Below are 24,269 nucleotides of genomic sequence, written 5' to 3' on the forward strand. Positions count from 1 at the left end.
AAAGGCAAGACCAGTAATCATATCATCTCCAAATTATTTAATAAGTTATCCACTTTGAAGGTGTTAATACGGCCATTGTTAGAGACACTTTGTCGGAATATTTTACAAATATAACTATATCATTGAATTCCATTTTTCATAGTCCAGGTAATTGTTTATATAAAAATATTTGTAAAATCATTATTTTTTGCTTTATTTTTTTAGAGAACAGATATAGTGTATCTGTTTACATAACCCTGAATAAAATGTTTTCAAAACGAACAAATAATCTGTAAACTTCACATTGAGACAATAACATAATAAATAATTATGACGAAACAGAATACTGAAGATAAAACGTAGTAGGTTATAAAACTTTATTAAATAATACTTGTTCGTCTATAAACTCGACCACGTGATTAATATGTTTTGGTCAATTTTGTGTAGCGATAACTATTAACAGAATTTATAATCAAACATATAGGTAAGACTATACTATTTCATGTGCATGTATACATTTCTACAAAAATACAAATAATGTCAACATAGCGTCTTTAAAGTTACCTTGATTTGAATTACAAGCATTTCTATCATTCATTTAACGATTTCAGATTGCGCAAATAACACCTGTTATATCTAAACTCCATTTTGTTACCTTGTAATTATTTATTTTCCAAGAAGTAATCGAAACTTATTTTAGAAGTGTAGTATTTTCGTCGGTATTCTCATACTTCAAATGGTATTCCTAGATGTAAATACCAACAAAGTAGTTCCGAGATTTTGGTAAGATAATTTAATCATAACTTGTATTTTTGGTTAATGAAGTGTTAATTTTTTCTTTATTTATTAATCGTTTCTGTCTAGGTTTCTTACGGTCCGACATTGACATTGTTAACATCCGTAAATAGATGCCTGCGCATGCGCAAAGATTAACTGTTCTTTAAGCGTCATGGACGACAGTTAGTGGTTTCGAGGTATTTCCCCATTATATTTGAAACCCTGTGCAATTATGATTGCAATAAAATATTTTATGTCAGTCCGTTCAATGTTATTGTATGGTTGAGTTTTGCCTAAGCCAATGTTATAAGAGCGGAATCTGTGGTAACACGTACTGTCTGACTCTGACAAAAACAAGGTTTGTTGGTCTAAAATTCGAGCTTCCGCTCTTCCAGCTAACATTATTAACATTCGGATAAGAGTACCATGTATGGATGCTTTACACTCCACAAGCTAAAGAACGAGTGAAGCTTCTGTATCTTGCACTTTTCTCCAAATCAGGTTATGAACAGTCTTACTGAGGATTTGCGGTGGCGGTTAAAATACGTTTAAATACAAACAAGATGGTGCAATAATCGTATGAGGGGTGTTACACTTTTCATAACCTTTCATAAACATACTCAATCGAAATGCATCAGGTTGCGCTCTATGCGTTCACAACATCTTCTTTTGATGTTTGTGTATGACAGTTACACCGTAATGTAGCGACTCTTTGAAGACGTTATTAGATGTAAGATAGGACTTTGTATATTATAAATGTAATATAGCTATTGACATATCATATAGGTGGTGTAGATCGTGTATTTTCATGTATGAATGCTATGATAAATAACAGTTGTCATTTAGTAATTTCATCAAACAATATTTATAGTACCGTTACTATGCTATAGGTAAGCATCTGTTTTGGAAAGGAAGCTTAAAGGTAAAGATGATAGAGTATCAAATATCTGTTTGATGCATAAAATAATGACTGTTTCGTTTCATTACAACATCGTGCATGAATTATGAAATGCCTGAAGTTGTTAAGAAATAAGAAATAACTTTGTACATTATAGTACTATTCTCAAGTTTGGGCAGAAAGTACAGATGAGACCTAGCAATTACTGTAAGATTGTTTGTAAAGCATGTCTTAACTACAGATATCTGACGTCCTGTTATAAAAGAATGGCTCCATTTGATAAAAGAAGACTCAAGCTTGTAGGACACTATCCTATTACTTATATTTTTATAAAATCTCTACACAATAAATAGAAAGTAAATACTTAAATGGGTGCCTCTCCAAGGTTGTGCTTTCTTCTTTTAATTGTCGCATGATTACCCATGCTTTTGTACAAAGCGAATGTTACAATTATATCGGGTATGTAAACTGATTTCTACTAACATTTAAACGCTTGTCTTCACATGCAGTACAATGCAAATCAAGCTATATTTAAGGTCAAATAAATTGATCAGCTTGTTAAACAGCAAACGCGTAGTTTTTCTTAAAAGCTTAACATTGTTTACCTGTCTGCATAACAGAAAGACTGAGCATTTTTATAATTTGATAGTTGGATTTCGTTTTAACTTGTTTCGAAAATGGCGGAAGAACAAACGGAACAGACTGTAACACCATGGGAAGTGTCTACAAAATCTGACACTGGAATTGACTATGATAAACTTATCCGTACGGTGTTAAGTATTTTTATTAGTTACATTATGATTATTATTTATTATAATTACGTTATTATCACTGATATTATTGTTTAAGTATGAGCTCTTCAAGAGAGTACAGTCTTTTTTTCCTTTTTGTAATGTATTTATTGTAATATTTTGATTTATAACGCACACGTCAGCTTACATATTGTGATTTAATACTGAAATTAAAGTTAGTGTATGTGGCATTAAATAAAATCTTGAAGTAGAACAGTTGTGTAATTCTCTTGATATATCCGAGTTTAGTTTATTAACTTGAGTGGAAGGACACATTTCGACTTTCACTTATTAAACAGCAGCATATATCAGGTATCAATAATATCAAAATTATAAAATTATAACTTTTAATTGTTATATTGTAATATTCAAAACAATTGGATAAAGTTATATTTTTGTTTATATTAATTTGAGTTATACAATAATATTTGTCGTTTCTTTACTTACCTGTATAAAACCTGCTAAATATTTGTTGTCAGAGGGTGACTACTCTTGAAAATAAGAGTCCTTTATCAATGAAAATTGATCGAACGCTCATTGTCGCCATGAAAAACGTCTTAATATTTTGAACACAGAATGTTAATAGTTTATTTATACACAGACTACTGAAACTGTTTACATAAATGTTTACCTTTGGGGCTATCACATATTAATAACAACCGTTTGTTACTTTGTCACGGAGAACATATGCCTCACCCGATGTTTGAACCTTATCCCGCTATCCGTAGATCTGCGCTTTTCCTATTGAGCGGGCGGAAACAGCATTTCGTTTATTATTTCTAAATCTTATATACATTGCTAAAGGCTATTTTGGCAGCACCAGGATAGACGGTGCACTGCTCAAAAGAATTGAAAAGGCAACAGGAAAACCTGTGCACCATCTTCTGAAAAGGGGAGTCTTCTTTTCAATGAGGTTTGTATCTAAGATCGAACAGCTTTTAATTATAAAACGGTAGAATATGTACATCTTTGACTTTTTTATATGAAATAAGATTTTAAAAAACTACTAATAAGGAGCCACAAAATGAATTACAAATACAGGACCTAAAACTTAATGCAAATTATATGAACAAGACTAAGTGCATTTTCAATTCCAACTTTCTAAGGCGTTTTGTTAAGTAACTAACTAACACACAGGATAACACACATGAAATAGGAATAAAAAAAACCTCATGGATAGAATGACACAACATAAACATACCACTAAATGTTTGGTAGTCAACAGACAAAATATGTGACATCAATTAAAATGTTTTAATAGGGACTTGGAGACCATACTGACGCATTATGAGCAGAAAAAGCCGTTTTTCCTGTACACAGGCCAGAGACCGTCTTCTGAAGTATTTCATCTGGGACAGATTTTACACTTTATTTTCACGAAGTAAGTCAAATAAGCATTTTTCGCCTACATATCTAATAGACAATATGTATACTTCTCTTAACTAAACAACAATAATTATACTAATTGCTTAGGTTTCTATCACTGAAAGCGTATATAACATTCAGCTTTTTTAGGCCGTCAATGTTTTTATGCCCCCGGAGGTGGGCATATTAAAATCGCAAACTCTATCCTTGCTTCCGTGTAAAATCTTCTTTGGGCTGTATTTTGTTTGTTTGTTTTGGGTTTAACGCCATTTTTCAACAGTATTTCAGTCATGTAACGGCAGACAGTTAACCTAACCAGTGTTCTTGGATTCTGTACCAGTACAAACCTGTTCTCCGCAAATAACTGCCAACTTCCCCACATGAATCAGTGGTGGAGGACTAATGATTTCAGACGCAATGTCGTTTATCAAATAGTCACGGAGAACATACGCCCAGCCCGAGGATCGAACTTACGACCCCGCGATCCAATGCTCTACCTACCGAGCTAAGCGGGCGGGCTCTTCGGGCTGTAACTCTGCCAGCCATAAAGTGATTTTGAAATAACTTGGCATAAATGTTAACCATAATGAGATGACATGTCATACGCAAGACCAAGACCCCTACCTCCAAGGTCAAGGTCACACTTAGAGGTCAAATCTTAACAAGGTCTGTTCATAACTCTGCTATCTATGAAGGGATTTTAAAATAACTTGGCATCAATATTTACCAAACATGAGATGCGCAAGACCAGTTTCCTAGATCCAAGGTCAAGGTCACACTTAGAAGTCAAAGGTTAACAGTGTCTGTTTCGTGTGCGGTTCATAACTCTGTCATTCATCAAGAGATTTTGAAATAACTTTGCATAAATTATCCCTTTGATGAGACAACGTGCCATGCGCATGATCCAGAACCCCAACTCTAAGGTTAAGGTCACACTTCTAGGTTTAATGTTAACAGTGTCTGTTTCTTGTCCGGTCCATAACTTTTTTAAAATAACTTGGCATAAATTTTCCCTGCAATGAGAAGGCCTGTCAGATTCCTAGCTGCAAAGCCAAGGTCACACTTAGAAGTCAAAGGCTGACATGGTATGTTTCTTGTCTGTCCATAACTCTGCCATCTATCAAGGGATTTAAAAATATTTTGACACAAATGTTAACCATATTGAGGTGTGTCACACTTATGACCCGGATCTCTCATGTCAAGGTCAAGGTCACAAAATGATTCATACCTGAACTATTCTGGCATATTTTTCGTAGACAACTGTAGCATTCTTTGACATGCTTCGGGGACATTTGTCAATAATTGTGACAGCTCTTGTTAAATTTTATCATCACACCTTTACGACAAGACTAATAATTGTCCCCGGTTAGATACACACCGTATGAAAAAAATAAATCATGAATGGAATGATCATTTACTAACTTGTTAATTCTTCGTTCAGGTGGCTACAAGACACATTTGATGTGCCACTTGTCATACAATTGTCAGACTATGAAACTTTTCTTGTGAAAGATAATATGCCACTAGAAGAGGCCAACAGACTGGCACATGAGAATGCTAAAGACATCATTGCCTTTGGTTTTGACGTCAAAAAAACTTTCATCTTTAGTGATTTAGAGTATATAAGGTAACCGATAATGAAATGTAATCCGTTTACCCATAGCTTTTTCGAAAACAATACTCATCCTTTATTATAATATATGAATCTGCTTCCGGAATAAAAGAGGATCTTCCGGTCTGTCCCTCTTTTTTGCCGCTATACGGAGTTTTTACTGGTGAAAATCACAGCAAAAATTTAAGAAATCGCAGACCACAGCAACAGAAAATCAAAATTTGTTCGTACGTACGAACAAAATTCCAAATAAAATTTACAAATTCTTGTTCATTTCTCACATTTTTAAATGCAATTTGGAATTTTGTTCGTACGTACGAACAAATCCTGGCTGTTCGTACGTATGAACATTAATCCATATTCCGTATTATTTTTCAGTTCTGACATGCTGTTCAAACAGCTCAGATTTGTTCGTACGTCCGAACAAAATTCCAAAATAGCTTTAAAATTTCTTTTTCATTTCTCACTATCATTTGTTCATACGTATGAACAGCCTGGATTTGTTCGTACGTACGAACAAATGAGAGAACCAAAAAAGAATTTATTCTTAAAAAAATGCAATTTGGAATTTTGTTCGTACGTACGAACAAATCCTGTTCATATTATTTTTCAATTCTGATATTCTGTTCAAACAGCCCAGATTTGTCCGGACGTCCGAACAAAATTCCAAAATAGCTTTAAAATTTCTTTTTCATTTCTCACTATCATTTGTTCATACGTATGAACAGCCTGGATTTGTTCGTACGTACGAACAAATAAGAGAATCGAAAAAGAATTTATTCTTAAAAAAATGCAATTTGGAATTTTGTTCGTACGTACGAACAAATCCTGTCCATATTTTTTTCAATTCTGATATTCTGTTCAAACAGCCCAGATTTGTTCGGACGTACGAACAAAATTCCAAACTGCTTTAAAAATTCTTTTTCATTTCTCACTATCATTTGTTCGTACGTAAGAACAGTCTGGATTTGTTCGTACGTACGAACAAATGAGAGAACTGAAAAAGAATTTATTCTTAAAAAAATGCAATTTGGAATTTTGTTCGTACGTACGAACAAATCCTGTCCATATTTTTTTTCAATTCTGATATTCTGTTCAAACAGCCACGATTTGTTCGGACGTACGAACAAAATTCCAAATTGCTTTAAAAAAATTTTTTCATTTCATTTCTCACTATCATTTGTTTGTACGTACGAACAAATGAGAGAACTGAAAAAGAATTTATTCTTAAAAAAATGCAATTTGGAATTTTGTTCGTACGTACGAACAAATCCTGTCCATATTATTTTTCAATTCTGATATTCTGTTCAAACAGCCCAGATTTGTTCGGACGTACGAACAAAATTCCAAACTGCTTTAAAAATTCTTTTTCATTTCTCACTATCATTTGTTCGTACGTACGAACAGTCTGGATTCGTTCGTACGTACGAACAAATGAGAGAACTGAAAAAGAATTTATTCTTTAAACAAGAGCACCGCCTTGCGGGTGCTGACGCTCATCTGATTTTTTTTGTGTAATAGAAATATTCTCCTACCCATGATTTTCTAAGTCTAAAAAGGGCCATCATTCTTGCAAAAAGCAGGATAGAGTTATGTTTCTTGATGTTCAGTGTCCACTTATGATGGTGAAAAACTGTTGCAAGTTTTAAAGCAATAGCTTTGATAGTTTATGAGAAAAGTTGACTTAAACATAATACTCAACCAAGAAAATGATTTTCTAAGTCCAAAAGGGGCAATAATTATTGCAAAAAGCAGGATGGAGTTATGTTGCTTGCTGTACAGGGTCAGCTTATGATGGTCAACAAGTGTTGCAAGTTTCAAAGCAATAGCTTTGATAGTTTAAGAGAAAAAGTTGACCTAAACATAAAACTTAACCAAGAAATCTGATATTTTCTAAGTCCAAAAGGGGCCATAAATCTTGCAAAAAGCAGAATGGAGTTATGTTTCTTGCTGTACAGGGTCAACTTATGATGTTGAACAAGTGTTTTAAGTTTTAAAGCAATAGCTTTGATAGTTTAGGATAAAAGCTGACCTAAACATAAAACTTAACCAAGAAAACTGATTTTCTAAGTCCAAAAGGGGCAATAAATCTTGCAAAAAGCAAGATGGAGTTATGTTTCTTGATGTACAGGGTCTGCTTATGATGGTGAACAAGTATTCCAAGTTTCAAAGCAATAGCTTTGATAGTTTAGGAGAAAAGTTGACCTAAACATAAAACTTAACCAAGAAATCTGATATTTCCTAAGTATAAAAGGGGCCATAAATCTTGCAAAAAGCAAGATGGAGTTATGTTTCTTGCTATACAGGGTCAGCTTATGATGGTGAACAAGTATTCCAAGTTTCAAAGCAATAGCTTTGATAGTTTAGGAGAAAAGCTGACCTAAACATAAAACTAACCAGGCAACACCGACGCCGACGCCGACAACCGCTCAAGTGATGACAATAACTCATCATTTTTTTTTCAAAAAATCAGATGAGCTAAAAATGCAATTTGGAATTTTGTTTGTATGTACAAACAAATCCTGTTCATATTATTTTTCAATTCTGATATTCTGTTCAAAACAGCCCAGATTTGTCCGGACGTCCGAACAAAATTCCAAAATAGCTTTAAAATTTCTTTTTCATTTCTCACTATCATTTGTTCATACGTATGAACAGCCTGGATTTGTTCGTACGTACGAACAAATAAGAAAATCGAAAAAGAATTTATTCTTAACAAGAGATCACAGAGTGATCTTGGCGCCCACCAATGTGCCATTTTTGAGTGTTCCAAATTTCAAGACTTACTGACTAGCTCAAGGTCAAATTTCATTTCCGTACACAACACTTTGCATGTGGTCCAAATTCGAAAGCTGTTGCTTGAGAAATGTGAAAGTAGGTCACTAGATCAATTTCAAAGAATGTGAAAGTAGGTCACTAGGTCAAAATCAAGGTCAAATTACACTTCAGAACACAAATTTATGCATGTGGTCCAAATTTAAAGCCTGTACCTTCAAAAATGTGAAAGTAGGTCACTAGGTCAATGTCAAGGTCAAAGTTTGTTTCGGTACACAATCCTATGCATGTGGTCTAAATTTGAAGCCTGTAGCTACAGAAATGTGAAAGTAGGTCACTAGGTCAATCTTAAGGTCAAAGTTCATTTCGGTACACAAAACTATGCATGTGGTCCAAATTTGAAGGCTGTAGCTCGAGAAATGTGAAAGTAGGTCACTAGGTCAAAGTCAAGGTCAAATTTTATTTCGGAACACAGAACTATGCATGTGTTCCAAACTTGAAGCCTGTACCTTCAAAAATGTGAAAGTAGGTCACTAGGTCAATGTAAAGGTCAACGTTTGTTTCGGTACACAAAACTATGCATGTGGTCCAAATTTGAAGGCTGTAGCTTGAGAAATGTGAAAGTAGGTCAGTAGGTCAAAATCAAGGTCAAATTCCAATTCCGAACACAAAACTATGCATGTGGTCCAAATTTGAAGCCTGTACCTTCAAAAATGTGAAAGTAGGTCACTAGGTCAAAGTCAAGGTCAAAGTTTTTTTCAGTGCACAAAACTATGCAAGTGGTCCAAATTTGAAGGCTGTAGCTACAGAAATGTGAAAGTAGGTCACTAGGTCAAAATCAAGGTCAACTCGTGTCAAGGTTCATCTTGCCACTCACAACCATACATGTGGTCCAAATTTGAATCTTGTAGGTTATTGACAAGAAGATTTTAAAATCTTTTCCCTATATAAGTCTATATGAACCATGTGACCCCCAGGGCGGGGCCATATTTGACTCTAGGGGGATAATTTGAACAAACTTGGTAGAGAACCACTAGATGATGCTACATTACAAATGCCAAAGCCCTAGGCTTTGTGGTTTGGACAAGAAAATTTTCAACGTTTTTTCCTATGTAAGTCTATGTCAACCATGTGACCCCCAGGGCGGAGCCATATTTGACCCTAGGGGGATAATTTGAACAATCTTAGTAGAAGACCACTAGATGATGTCATATACAAAATATCAAAGCCCTAGGCCCTGTGGTTTTGACAAGAGGTTTTCAAAGTTTATCCCTATATAAGTCGTATAAACCATGTGACCCCGGGGCGGGGCCATATTAGACCCCAAGGAAATATTTTGAATCATCTTGGTAGAGGACCACTAGATGATGCTTCATACCAAATATAAAAGCCCTAGGCCCTGTGGTTTTGGACAAGATGATTTTCAAAGTTTTTCCCTATATAAATCTATGTAAATTATAGAAATAAACAAAGGGCCATAACTTACTAAAAAATTGTTGAACCAGTCTGATTTTCAGGGGGACACAACTAGGGTACCAATACATCATTCTGACAAAGTTTGGTCAAAATCCCCCAGGTAGTTTCTGAGGAGATGCGATAACGAGAAATTGTTAACGGACGGAAGGACGGACGGACTGACGGACGGACGGACGGACGGAAGGACGACGGACCACGGACGCAGAGTGATTTGAATAGCCCACCATCTGATGATGGTGGGCTAAAAAAATGCAATTTGGAATTTTGTTCGTACGTACGAACAAATCCTGTCCATATTTTTTTTCAATTCTGATATTCTGTTCAAACAGCCCAGATTTGTTCGGACGTACGAACAAAATTCCAAACTGCTTTAAAAAAAATTTTTTATTTCTCACTATCATTTGTTCGTACGTAAGAACAGTCTGGATTTGTTCGTACGTACGAACAAATGAGAGAACTGAAAAAGAATTTATTCTTAAAAAATGCAATTGGAATTTTGTTTGTACGTACGAACAAATCCTGTCCATATTTTTTTCAATTCTGATATTCTGTTCAAACAGCCCCGATTTGTTCGGACGTACGAACAAAATTCCAAACTGCTTTAAAAATTCTTTTTCATTTCTCACTATCATTTGTTCGTACGTACAAACAGTCTGGATTTGTTCGTACGTACGGACAAATGAGAGAACTGAAAAAGGATTTATTCCTTAAAAAATGCAATTGGAATTTTGTTCGTACGTACGAACAAATCCTGTCCATATTTTTTTTCAATTTCTGATATTCTGTTCAAATAGCCCCGGTTTGTTCGGACGTACGAACAAAATTCCAAACTGCTTTAAAAATTCTTTTTCATTTCATTTCTCACTATCATTTGTTTGTACGTACGAACAAATGAGAGAACTGAAAAAGAATTATTCTTAAAAAAATGCAATTTGGACTTTGTTCGTACGTACGAACAATTTTCTGTCTATATTATTGTCAATTCTGATATTCTGTTCAAACAAATCCTGTCCATATTTTTTTCAATTCTGATATTCTGTTCAAACAGCCCAGATTGTTCGGACGTACGAACAAAACTCCAAACGGCTTAAAAATCTTTTTCATTTCTCACTGTCATTGTTCATACGTACGAAACAAATGAGAAAACTGAAAAAAGAATTTATTCTTAAAAAAATGCAATTTTGAATTTTGTTCGTACTACGAACAAATCCTGTCCATATTATTTTTCAATTCCGATATTCTGTTCGAACAGCCCAGATTTGTTTGTATGTACGAACAAAATTCCGAACTGCTTTAAAAATTCTTTTTCATTCACAATCATTGTTCGTAATGAGCAGCCTGCATTTGTTCGTATGTACGAACAAATGAGAGAACTGAAAAATAATTAACTTAAAAAAAAAAAAAAAAGCAATTTGGAATTTGTTCGTACATACGAACAAATCCAGGGTCTGTATGCAAAAGATACTTCAGTTCTGACATTTGTTTGAACAGTCCAGATTTGTTCGTACGTAGAACAAATTTCCAATTGCATTTAAAAATTCTTTTTCATTTCTCATAATCATTTGTTCGTACAAATGCCACTTAATACATTTTGAAAACAATACAACAATCACTGAAAATTTCAACACAGATTTAATCTATTTATTTAAAAAAATACCAAAACAAATACTTATGAACATAATAAATATAACACAAAAGTCTAACATAAGTAAAACAAGAGCTGTCCCTTGAAAGAGCTGTTGGGGACAAAAGCACACCCTCCCCCAAAGTATGCTATAGCGAGCACAAAAAGAAACTCACTTATTGGTCTGGTTTTGGCTTGCTTACCCTTACTCAGTAAATGGACGTGTGGATTTGGTTAAGTGGTGGCAAGATCAACTTATCTCCAGTGTGAGACTGCAGTCTCTAAAACTGATGGTAGATATGGCTGTGCAGCCTTTATTTAACCACAACATCCTTTGTACTTTGGTTGAAACACGAGTCCCTTCCAGATGGGTATTGGTATTTCGGGACCTTTTGAGGGACCTGTCTGGTTTAAGCAATAGAGATTCTTGGGCTGGAGGCCTAGGAAAGGGACTTCGGGTCATGGATCATTTACTTGAGACCCTCGTTTAGATATGTGTCAGCAGAGGCAAAGCCCAGTCCAGCAATAGACGCAGAAACTGTGTCCATCTGTTTGAAGTCTTCCCAGCTTCCTGGGTATCGCAGGTTTATCCTTGTGAAAAATGCAGAAGCTGTGTCCATCCGTCCGCCAAACTTTATAGAAAACTCAAGTTTCTCAGATTTGTATGTTTTGCTAGGTATCTTGACTGTGTTTTAGAAATATAGGTCAGAATGAGTATCCCATAGTACACATTAGTATGGGTATTCCAGCACGGTAATAATGTGGTATATTTCTACGTGCAACCTAAGAGTTTATGAACTTATGCAGTATGTGTATCACCTGGCATACATTAGTGTCAGTATTATGGTCCTTGCTCTGGGTATCCCAGGGCCTTGATAAATTTTTTCCAGGCATCCCGGAAGTTTATGAACTTGGGTCAGGGTATCCCATGACCTTAAGTTTTGTTATTATAAGATATGTGTGGAATAACTGCTTCAGTATAGCAATTAACCATCTATTGGGGAATCTCGTCTGTTTTAAGAAGGAAGTACTTCTGGTCTGCTTCGCATTAGATGTATGATTGTTATTGGCAAAACCTCCATGTTAATTATCCTGCAGGGTATCCCTGTTATGTCTGATTCTGCAAGGAATCCATTTGTGGCCCCCAAGCCCTTATGACCCACTTTATAGAACAGGGCTGGTGGAGTGTAGTGAGAATGCTGTTAATGGTTACCAAGGTCACTGTCAGAAGTCACAGGAGAAACAGCAAATCAGCGAGGAGGATCGACATCACACGGCTAGGAGGATCAATCGTTTACGAGGAGTATCTCCTCTAGACAAGACTCTATTGAATGCAGTTGTATTTATCATCAACAACCGAAATCTAAGGCCATCTGCCTTTTAGCGTTAGAAACCTCTTCCACCCCTTGTAAGAGTGTATAGTGAATACCATTTTTCACTTCAAGCTCAATGTCACACTTAGTCGTCAGAGGGCATACCTTAGGACTAACATTGCTTTACATTGTGGAGTCTATGTTATTTAATTATACTAATGATAATTATGATATGCAGTCATACTGGTACATTCAAAGAGCTATATATTCTTAATATACATTTAAATAATATTTCTAATGAATTATAAAATCTGTAAACATTTATTTGATAATGTTGTTCATGTCTGGTGATGTTTATTTATAGTCCAATGTATAATCCTTTTAAAATCCTGACCATATAGGTAATACCAAAATTTTAAATATTTTTTCTTTAACACATATTTCGGAAAGGTAACGTATCATATGTGACATATTGAATAAGTTAACTCTAGGGACAGTTTCATTTTATATAAATTTAATTACTGAACTGTGTATTGGCCATTATCAGTATTTTACAACTTAAAAAAATCATCATTGTTGATATATTTCTATGTTCTAGTAATTTCAAAAGAAGTAACGTAAGTTACGGATAATACATAACATCTATTCACCTAAAATGATATGAGCATATGATAATTTCTATTTTAAATACATAAACATATCTAAGCGTCTTGTTTATTACGATTAATTGTACAACAGGCATGTTTATAATATTAAATTAACATAAATGGTGAATTAAATGATAATTTGCATGGTAACGTATTTTAAATCTCCGTAACTCGTTAAAGCCCCAACGGAAACTTGCAAACTTTTGTCTGTGAATGCCAACTACCAGGTTTAAGAAAATCATAGTGTTGAAAATTCCCCCTGGGGGGGAGCAGGGTCAATTGTCAGCTCAAGGTCTATAAGCAATGCTTTCGTTATCCAAATTAATAATGTTGGTTACTGAATTCATATCAGAAATATTAGTTTCATCGACAAATATACGATTTGGCAATTACCTCTCGCCTGTATGTATTTCATTTCGGAAGTATCGTACGTTAGCATGTATGTTATCTAAATCATCTGGAAAAACAGTGTTGCATCTTAAACATAGATGATATCCGGGCTCTACTTTAACTTATTGCCATATGCGGCAATTCTATTTACATAATTCTACTATTTTATCTTTATCTTCCGTTTTCTTGCTCAAAGCGTCATCTAATCGATAAGTGTCCGATCTAATATTGAAAAATATGCTCTAAACTATCGATTAAATAACAGCCACTGTTTACAATTTACCAGATTCATATGGCCCTCTGTGGCCGAGAGGTTAATGTCGCTAATTTATATCAATTACTTTGGGCGTTGAATTCTTCATGTGAGGAAGCCATCAGCAACATTCAGCTGGCTTACGGAGTGTCGGCGGTTCTATCCATCTGTGAGCCTGTGACGAAGTAATGCATGTAGTGGCACTTGGAGTCTTCTTTCACTATCAAAAGCTAGAAAGTCACCATAATTATGACCTATAATTGTTTCGGTGCAAAGTTAAACCCAATAAAACCAAACCAAATTAATAAGCAAATATTGTGCAGAAAAGGTTTGAATTTTAGACAGTAGACAAATTATCAATTTTGTAGAGATCCGGTTACCTTTTTGTGAATGTAATAACTGAACCTGAAAAGATAAGCCAACACAAAGTGGAATCTGATTTTATTACTATATTAAATCTTATACTTGTTTATTTTGCAGCATCAATCCAAGGTGGACCTAGCTGGAAAAGACATGAAAAGACATGAAAATTCAGCAGCCGGTACCGGTTTTCCTGCGTACCCTGTGTGTACCGTGAGGCAATATATGGTAACAACAGGAATGGAAGGTATCAACCTGGGTCCAGAGATAACCGATGAAAATGTTAAATAGCAGATTACCATTTTCAATGTCAAACTTATAGCTGAATAAAGTGCTACAATGGTTCTAGCTAGTGTTCTTATTCATCTATAATCAATTCTCACGAATCCATTACCTGTATCACACAAAGTGCTGAACAGCTTTTAATATTCGGTCTGAAGACATTTTCAATACTAATGATAAATTCCCGTTTTCAAAGTATCTCATCTAGGGTGAATGTAAAACGCCAATTCGACTTGTCTGTTACTGTATGTAAAGTGTAAACTAAAAGCGGTGGGACAGTAGCTTCTGTGATATATTGAAAAACAGTTTATTATCTCTTCGGTAATATGAATCAAGATTCTGAAGCATGCCATTCAATAATCACCTTCCCTCAGATTTGGGGACCATTTAGCAAGATAACTTTATTTCAAAATTACCTTTACAAACATTAAATGGAATGTTCTTGGCAATATTCCTTACTCTTGTTATCTGGTCTGACATTTCAAACCTATATATTCGAACAAGGGATCATTTTCTATATCTAAGTTAATTTATATTTCAAAGCCGAAAAATATTCGTATTTTCTACGAAATAATATACATGTTTAAAAATGTTTCAATCAACAAACATAGCAGTATTAGTTAGCTCGAGTTATCAACGCAGACAGGTTTTAAAAAACGAAATTGTCAGTGGTACTAAGACTATTTCTGGTACATTTTATACTGCATGAAACACAATTATCAAACGTTTCTTGCATTTGAAACTAAAAAAACGATACTAGTATTCGCTTGGTATAATAAATCAAAACATACCTGCGATTCTACTACCAAAACATACAAAATGTGATACTACCAAAACTCCATTTATCAACTGATAACGTTTGTCAACTTAGATTCCGATTGATACCTCCGGAGTACAAAACCACCTTGTAGGCTTTATTAAGCTAGTTGCAAAGTAAATCACTAGAATGTTAGATTAATGGAAAATAGTGTCCGTTTATATTTGGACAGTCATTTGTTTCTGCGTAAAGTAGAACCACGTGTTTTGAGTAAATTAAGAAAGAAGAAAAACTCTGTATATGTACCTCATACTACTCTTACAACTGTCTTTTCAATATAACTGGGACAATTAGATTGACGTATCTTCATAGAACGAAACATCACCGCATGTAAATTATATTTAGTCAAAATTCATGAGATAGAAGCTAGAAAGCATGACAGAATATTTAGAAATAAATTAAATAATTTAATATTGTATTAATGAATATATTGAATAAAATTGTATAAATGCATGTATACTATACGTCTAGAAAGACAATAAACGTCCAAGAGAAACTTAAGTTATGTCTATTCAAAAATTTCCCAAACAAAATTTTCAAAATCAATATTTTCCAAAATTATTCAGCGTGTTGCTTTATATGTACCAGAGTTTTCAAAATCAAAAAGTTGCTTTACTTTAGGTCTATAAGTTGAAAACACATGTAATATGTACTTTCATGGATATACTTAGTAGGGAACGCGTATAAATACATATCAGGTTTTTCTCAAGGTGTAATTACTGTAAAACAGGAAAGTTTTGAGTAAATTAAAACATTATGCTACAAGCGTGCTGTTTTTCAGTTTACTTTTCTTTTTGAAAAATTTAGTCTAAGAATTTCAGCAGTCTGGACTAAATGTAAGATGTAACTATGTAACTACTTAATCAATAAATAACAAGGAAAAGCAAAATATATTTTTGAGGGCAAGTCAAAGCTTCAGACTCAAAACATTAAATGAGCATTGACTTTCGAAAGCATTAATATTATAAAACAATAAAGTGATCATCTTTGCTATTGTTTTTGAAAACAGTATTTATTGATTTCAAAAAAAATGTATACATGACTGTTTCCATGTTTAGTGTACATCTTTAAAACGTCCATAAAGAAAAAAATAAAGAGACAGGAGAACTCTTAGTACAACGGTAAGTTCTCATTGCATGGTCCTTACTAATTAACATGGTGACTAATATGAATCCCAGTTTAGTTTTCGTTGTTATGATCGGTACCGTTAATTAGTTTCAACATTAATTATTTAATTAGTAATATACATGTATTTTCATAAGTTATCATTTCTCACGCACGAGTTGAGCGTTGCACACTACCTTTGTATACTTGATTATGTTAAAATTACTCGAAGCAGTGTTAAGTTGCACGGTTCATCAAGAAATATGAAACTTCACCCTTTAGCTTTGCTTCTGGTAGTTACGTTTGTGGCTGCGGAATCTACATGTAAGTGGCACTGCGTTTACTTTTGTTCTACTAATATTCAGTACATTATATTTGTGAACCTTTTCTCATTATTCAAGGTTAAATACTGACAGTTCAAGAAGACAGTTTGGATTCTTAAAATACAATGTTTATATAATTATGTTGTTTGATTATCGATCTGTATTAATCTAAATCAACTGCACAACACGCCAAACATGTGATGCGACTCTACAAAACTTTCTATATTTAGCGGTTTTATTTTCATTATGCTATATATATAACCCTGGAGAAAGGGAAAACTAAAATTTTAACCCTTATTTCTGACTGTGTACTTTGACACACATTCATGAACTATTCGTCAATGCTCCTAAACTACATACTTTAAGACATTATGTCGAGGCGAAGACATAAAGACGCTACACACAGGGCGATGACACGACGTTTTAAATCCGCCGACACGAAGGTTTCCCAACGAAATATATCATGGTTTCATTAATTCGGCTTAAATAATTCGTGTCTTTGTTCGCACGCAAAGATACAAGGACACAACAATTCAGCAGGGTTCATCCGTCTTGTCGTCGTGTGTTCGCTTCTTAAGGGTAAAGATACAAAAGTTAGATTAACTGTCCGCCGTTACATAACTGACATACTGTCGAAAAACGGCGTTAAACTCAAAACAAACAAACAAAAGATACAAAAACATGTTGTTTTTTTTTTTTTTTTTTTTTGGTAAATAAAAGAAAAAATGACACAAATTAGTCAGCGTAAGGATTTCAAAGTAGTTAATTCACTTTAGACAATATAATCCGTCATTGTTAAATTTTAACTTAAGACGTTTTGACCTCGACACCCCCTCGAATCAAGTTGCCCAGAACTTCGCCAATGGATAAGCTGGCTAACGACTGATAACTTTACTTCTTCACTGTGCTTCTTATGTTGATGAAAATACCTCAATAGAATACAGATTAGGCAAAAATAACAGATCAAATTTAACCAGTTTCATTGATGATTCTATCCTGCTTCGATTTGTCTGACAGTTTAACAAGGAAGGAAGTCAAGCGTTGTGGGATCTGCGATAAACAACGGTTGACACCCGGACCGGTGATAGAACATGACGTCAATTATGACGTATAATTGCCGAATGACGTCCCGGTCCTTACCAAATATATTGATTACGAGATATTATTTTTTTCGTATTATGAAAGTCACCATAACTGTTTACACAATATTTCAATGAGCATGTCAGCATGTATTGTAAATTGTTCAAACGCTTAGATATTTAACCACTTGGCCTAACGCCCTTATGGTTCAATTCCTAGGCATATGAAATCTGAACCGTGGTAAATCAGAAAAAAAAAGCATTCAAAGTTCTTGATCATTTAACAAAAAAAGTGTAGAAGGGCGTAAACATTTTAAAAAGTAGACATGTTACCTATCTGATAACGGTTAGATCACCATTATCATAAAAATATGTAAATCTCGATAAAAAAAAGTGAAAAGAAGTAAACACAAAGTAGTCGATCTATCTGACTTTATCACTGCGTAGAAGCATATACTTATTTATATTTTCAGCAAAAAAAGGTAACAGACTCGTAAATAGTAAATATGACTTGGTTTCGGATAGTGCTGGTGGCTTCCGTGATCAACTGAAGATAGCCCCTCGTAAAGCAAAGAATATGAATGACAAATCGTTTGAAAAGAGAGACCATCACACGGACCCCAATTAACTCAATTGAAAGATGGTAACCAGATGTATTAGATGATCATTGTTAGTAACAAATCTAAATAAATTATTGCAAGAATACTTGGTTGTGTACTTGTTATGGCTACCCCTCAAAAAAGGTAGGATGAGACTGTCCTTCCGTCACAAGTCGTGTCCGCTATGTATCTTTCTAGCCTTTTGAAGCATCTTCCAATAACTGGTAACAAATGTGAACTACAAATAAAACAACATCGACTCAACTGTCGGCCACGCAAGTTCAAGGTCAAGGTCGCAAGGTGAGATCAAAGGTCAAATAGGGATTATTTTGTGTCAATTTTGAATCTTTTTAACCCCTGGAAGGATTTTCAAATTATTTATCACTTGTTAAACGACAGAAACTGCTGGTCCTGTTGGCATAGGCACCTGTTCATAATAGACTATAAATGGGACATTTTGTTATAAGCAAAAGTTTAGTGCCTTCACTATAAAGTATTGCATGATACTTCATTTTATAATGTAATTGTTAAAAACATTTTTTTCAATAAATAGGCAACAAAAACAGCGGTTCAGCAAGACAATCAAACACATACAAATATATCAGAACCGTCATTGTTTTGAAAACAATTATGACATTGTGTCTACGACCGTAGACACGTAATGCGTAATATGTCTCACAATTGTGTATGTAGAAGGGAAGTAAACTAATAAATATCTTTGCTTGGGAGTACTTGTCTCAGACAAGAGTTGTCATTCTTTGCAATCACAGTTAGATCTTCAGTCACTAACATAAAAGAACTTTAAATTTGTAAGATAGATTATGGTTATTTGACAAACATGCTTGAAGGACATAAAAGGTAATTTGCTAAATAAGGAATTCAGCAATGTGTAAATGACGTCATAAACACCCTAAAATGGCTGCCTCCATAATCAGCCATTTTCTTAAATTTCAAACTGCCATATCTTTTTCAATACTGGTCCTATTTTAAAACTTCTTTCAGCGTTATGAAAGGCTTGAGGATGGATTTCATTTTTAAATAACATTATCAGACATTACTTGCCCATTAATGAATTCTATACTTAGCAGCGAATGTGAGTGGAATTTTCATTCTTTGAAATATACCGGTATAAGGTTTGATAAAGTATTTTCAAATGTCTAACGACTGTGAAGCAGATAATTTTTGGATACATTAAAACTTCATGCTGCAAGCGTGCAGTTTTTCTATATTTTTTTCTTTTGGAGAAATTTATTCTAAGACAAGAATGTAAAATTTGGGGTAAATTTAAACTTCATTCTTTAAGCGTGCAGTTCTTCTGTGTTTCCTTTTGAGAAATTATGTCTAAGACAAGAAAGTAAAATTTTCAGCTGGGTGACCTGCGTTGCCTAAACTATGTAAGTACTTAATGAATGAATTAACAAATTAATAAAAGAAATGAGATAAAGTCTGAGCTCCTAGCTCAAAACGTTAATTCTAACATGACACGGAAGCAAAGAAGACTGAAACTGTGTGTTATAACGCAACCCATGCGCTGTTGTTTTTTTTTTGTCATATCGTCAGACGTCATAGCGGCGTGCTGGGAAAAAATCAGACAAATAATTTGGGAACATCTTCAGACATGTAGGTAACAATCCCCGATATCATTTTAGAATCATCGAAATAATATATCTCAAACATTGATTTGTCCTAGAATAAAATCATTATCTTAGAACGCAACCCGCGTGATATATTTCATTCGCATCTGAACTCCAAGCAATGACTTTATTCAACAACAAGTCCATGTTTGGGATATGTTATCATTGACTTTTGACTGCCTTTTTTGAACAACTACAATATTTACTGATTTCTAAAAGAGGGAATGTATTATTGTTTCCATGTTAATAAAGTGTATGTCTTTAAAATCATAAATAAGAAGTATATAAAGAGAGGGATCTCGATACATAGAGAATATTTATTTGGTTCAGTGTAAGACCGAAACGTCTTCCACGAGTGAACACCAGATGCAATATTTTCACAAGTGGCATAGCAAGAGTAAAAATGTAACATACGGTGTTCATGAGTGAAAGAACCGCTTTTAAGAAGACTCCCAGCCATAAACAAATAGTATAAAAAATTAACGCACACACATGACATTTTATCTGAATAAAGATTGAAGACTGTATTTTCGGAAAACAGTTATTTTTGCATAATTCCCGTCTTTTATTGATAGAAAGGGCGCCCCTTGCGGTACCTACATTTCTCAAGGAAAAGTTAGTGAGTCCGCTATAATTTGGGTGAAAATGGTCCGAATTTGATTTTTTAAAAAGAAAGACAAGATGAAAAAATGAATCCTTATATATTTAAACATAATCCGATTAATTTGTAGTTTTAACCTAATAAGAAAACTCTACCAATATAAAATGGCGATGCTAGAATGAAAAAAAAAAATTCACAAAATCAAATTATTAACCAGTCAAAAAGAGTAATAGACAACCAGTCAAAAAGAGTAATAGACAACCAGTCAACTACTGATAAGGGCATAAATTACAGAATCAACATGAAAACCAGAAAAAAGAAAGAAGAAATGTTCCCCGAGCAAATGCCTGATAGATGGAAACAAGTACCACTTCCGAAAAGAAATTTAAAATGAATTTTTCCGGCAGGTTTGGAATACAAAATGTTATTTATGCAAAGAAATGTTCCGGATTTTCAAAAGACAATACTCGAAAAACGTCAAATTTATTAAATTGACTAACGGTTCATAATCAACATATAAAGAATCTGGATAAAGCTCTCCTAAATGTCAGCCTCCATATTGCAGAATGTTAGGAATATTTATTTCCAAAACTTAAAATAACGCAATTGATAATCCAAAGAAAAGATTTAAAGGAACAGAGATGGAAATTTTATTATTATTATTATTATTATTATTATTATTATTATATAATACATTTTATCCTAAAGTCGGAATTGAAGTCATATTGACGTTCCTTGAAAAAGTTCCACTGAGTGACGTCCTTTCCTGACCAATTTTATCTAAAAACCGTGCGTAATCTTTTGTGATTACATCATCGAGGTTTCCCAGTAGAATTATATTCATCTTGGTATAGCTATTCAGCTGAACGACCATTGTTTATAACCTATAAACTAGATAAAAACAAGGCAGTCTGAAAGACAGCTATATCCCCCACCGCTGTTATGGAAAGTGATGGATCGTATTGGGTGAAAGCATTGACCTTCAGTTGTGACCCTAACCTTGAGCCAACATGGCTGACTCATGAGTTTTGTACATTGTCTTGATGAGGTGATCATTTGACCCAAGTATCATGAAAATCCTTCAAGTGGTTTAGGTGATACAGAGCGGACACAAAACGGAAGGCTCAAACATTTGACCTTGAGTCGTGACCTTGAACTTGAGCCGACATTGTTGTGATGAGGTGATCGTTTGACCCAAGTTTCATGAAAATCCTTCATGGGGTTTAGGAGATACAGAGCGTAAAACAAAATGGAAGGCTCAAACATTTGATATTGAGTTGTGACCTTCACCATGAGCCAAGTTTCATGAAAATCTTTTATGGGGTTTATGTTATATGGAGCGGACATGATTATTACGGAAGGACGGACGGACGGAGACCATTTCTATAACCCCCCACCCCTCGTGGCGGGGGCTTAACAAATTGCACAGCTAGATTTGACCAACTCAATTAATTTTTTACCCCTAAGGGGAAATGTTTATTTAGTTGGTTACCTGAACAATGCTACAAAATATCTTATAACACTCTTGGAATTCTATAACACAGTTGCATAACATAACATATTAAAACGTAAACTTCTTATATGTGTATCACAGATCTGTTACTACGAAGATTATTTGAATAGTAATCAACTGCTATACAATTAGATATGTTGAATATGTAGATATCATTTAAATGTCACCTGTTGTATACTTGTAAAATAGTTGCCCAAAGATTCACGATCTCATTAACAGTTACTGTCATGAATACAAATAATGGACATTTCTTCTTTCTTTTATTTAGGCAATTTAATGATGCATTTATATCAAATAGCTCAATGTTTTCGCGTATTGCTTCGATTTTAAGTCCAGGTATGTTGTTTAAGGCAATACCATATAACAAAACATCTTCTAACCAAAAGAATGGTGTCTTTGAAACGGACTTATAGAGATATGGAACCACTTCATTTAAAATCATCACAAAAAGGCCCCCGCAATATGGAGGAAATCTGCTCATTCCCTTAAACTGGTAATGGCTGACAAACCATTTTTCACTTTCATTTCTTAAAATCATTGTCGACTGACGATGGCAGAGCACATGAGTTTTGTTTTCGGATTCGCTTAGTTTACTGTTTTGAAACAGATCAAACATATTGATCACTACATCGTCATCTGTTTTTATAACATATTTTGCATTTCTGCATCTTTCAGTTGCCCATTTAAACCCCATTGTTGATTTGTGTGTCAAATTATCATAAGTATCTAGAAAAGCTCCTTGAACCATATCACCATAGAGATTAAATTCTTTATCAATTTTTATCTGGACTTTGGCTTTATCAGTGATTCCTAGAAGAAATACAACCTTCAGTGTTCCGTACGAAGTATATAAGGATTCATTTGCCCAGGTTTTTCTCAATGTTTGCCTTCTGTAAAAGTTTGTTGTGGATGATAACACAATGACTAAGAAAGTAATATTTGTAACTGAGGAACAAAACGCCTCATCTTTTTTAATATATTGTACATCGTAAGGATATTTTGGTTCAGCTGGATTGATAAGTTGTAATAATCCAGGTCGCATTTTTACCTGATAAGGTGCATTAATGTGGTCTGACATAGTTCTTGAACTATCCATATTCTGTTCTGTAATATACCGTAAGACACCAAGACCACTACGCCCAACATTAGTAAATGACACCGCAGCTTACGCAAATAATTTCCATTACACATTTGTATTATCTGCTAATACACTTATACGAATTAACTCTAAATGTATCCCCTTTTTCTTAGCCGGTTATACAGTAATTCTCATTAAATTATATAACATTTGTTAATTCTTCACCTATTTTATCATTAAAAGAGTTCTCAAAATATTCATTTTATGAAATGTAATATTTAGAGGGAACACATACATTTCATATTTCATAGATACTTAGCAAACAATTAGTTGGCTACATCTCAGTATTATTCGATCACACAGTGATTGTTAATTCAAGTTTTAAAATTAATCATTTCTATTGACTTCACACGATATAACAACGAAACAGAATGTAATCCAATGTTGAATAAATCTCAGATGGCCACAAATAAATTCTTTAAATCGTTTTCTTATACATTTGTCAACACAATAGAAGCATGAAATAATAAGTTATTGTTCAAATATATTTAGATAAAGTAATGGTTAAAACAATTAATCCAATGTCTGTTGTAGCTTAGTTTGATATTAACATGTGGCGAAAATCCCACAAGGTATGTGTCCTTTTATCATGTTTATATCAAATCAATCTAACATAAATTTTCTTCCTTTTTTATAACAGATGTTCATTATCAACATGATTTTATAAGAATAGTTGTAAGACATATATGTATGTTAATTAGATTGTCAACGTTGCATTAACAGACAGGAGAGTTATTGAAAATGTGCGAAGCAATTCACCAACATATTCAGGTGTCATGATACACCCGTAATATTTCAAATGAAATTGCACACGATATCTATTTTCTAAAATCATTTAAATCGCTCGCTGTATTTAACAACAAAACAAATCACTCACCTATGTAATACATTAACTTAAAACATAATTAACACACGATGC

General features: G+C 33.9%; 2 protein-coding genes across 2 annotated transcripts; one reads left to right on the plus strand and one right to left on the minus strand.

The window, feature by feature from the left end:
• Window positions 1-2,209: 2,209 nt before the first annotated feature.
• LOC123524147 (tryptophan--tRNA ligase, cytoplasmic-like) lies at window positions 2,210-14,551 on the plus strand. Its single transcript, XM_053524702.1, has 6 exons — window positions 2,210-2,419; window positions 3,250-3,358; window positions 3,707-3,826; window positions 5,252-5,437; window positions 12,396-12,636; window positions 14,381-14,551. The coding sequence occupies exons 1-6, from the start codon at window positions 2,332-2,334 to the stop codon at window positions 14,549-14,551; spliced, it is 915 nt and encodes a 304-aa protein (XP_053380677.1). The 5' UTR covers window positions 2,210-2,331.
• Window positions 14,552-22,375: 7,824 nt separating this feature from the next.
• On the minus strand, window positions 22,376-23,254 carry LOC128549057 (UDP-GalNAc:beta-1,3-N-acetylgalactosaminyltransferase 1-like). Its single transcript, XM_053525305.1, has one exon. It carries the CDS (start codon window positions 23,252-23,254, stop codon window positions 22,376-22,378), a length of 879 nt encoding a protein of 292 aa, XP_053381280.1.
• Between the last annotated feature and the right edge of the window lie 1,015 nt (window positions 23,255-24,269).

This window comes from Mercenaria mercenaria, chromosome 1 (assembly GCF_021730395.1).
Source record: "Mercenaria mercenaria strain notata chromosome 1, MADL_Memer_1, whole genome shotgun sequence".
In the NCBI taxonomy this organism is placed as follows: Eukaryota; Metazoa; Mollusca; class Bivalvia; order Venerida; family Veneridae; genus Mercenaria; species Mercenaria mercenaria.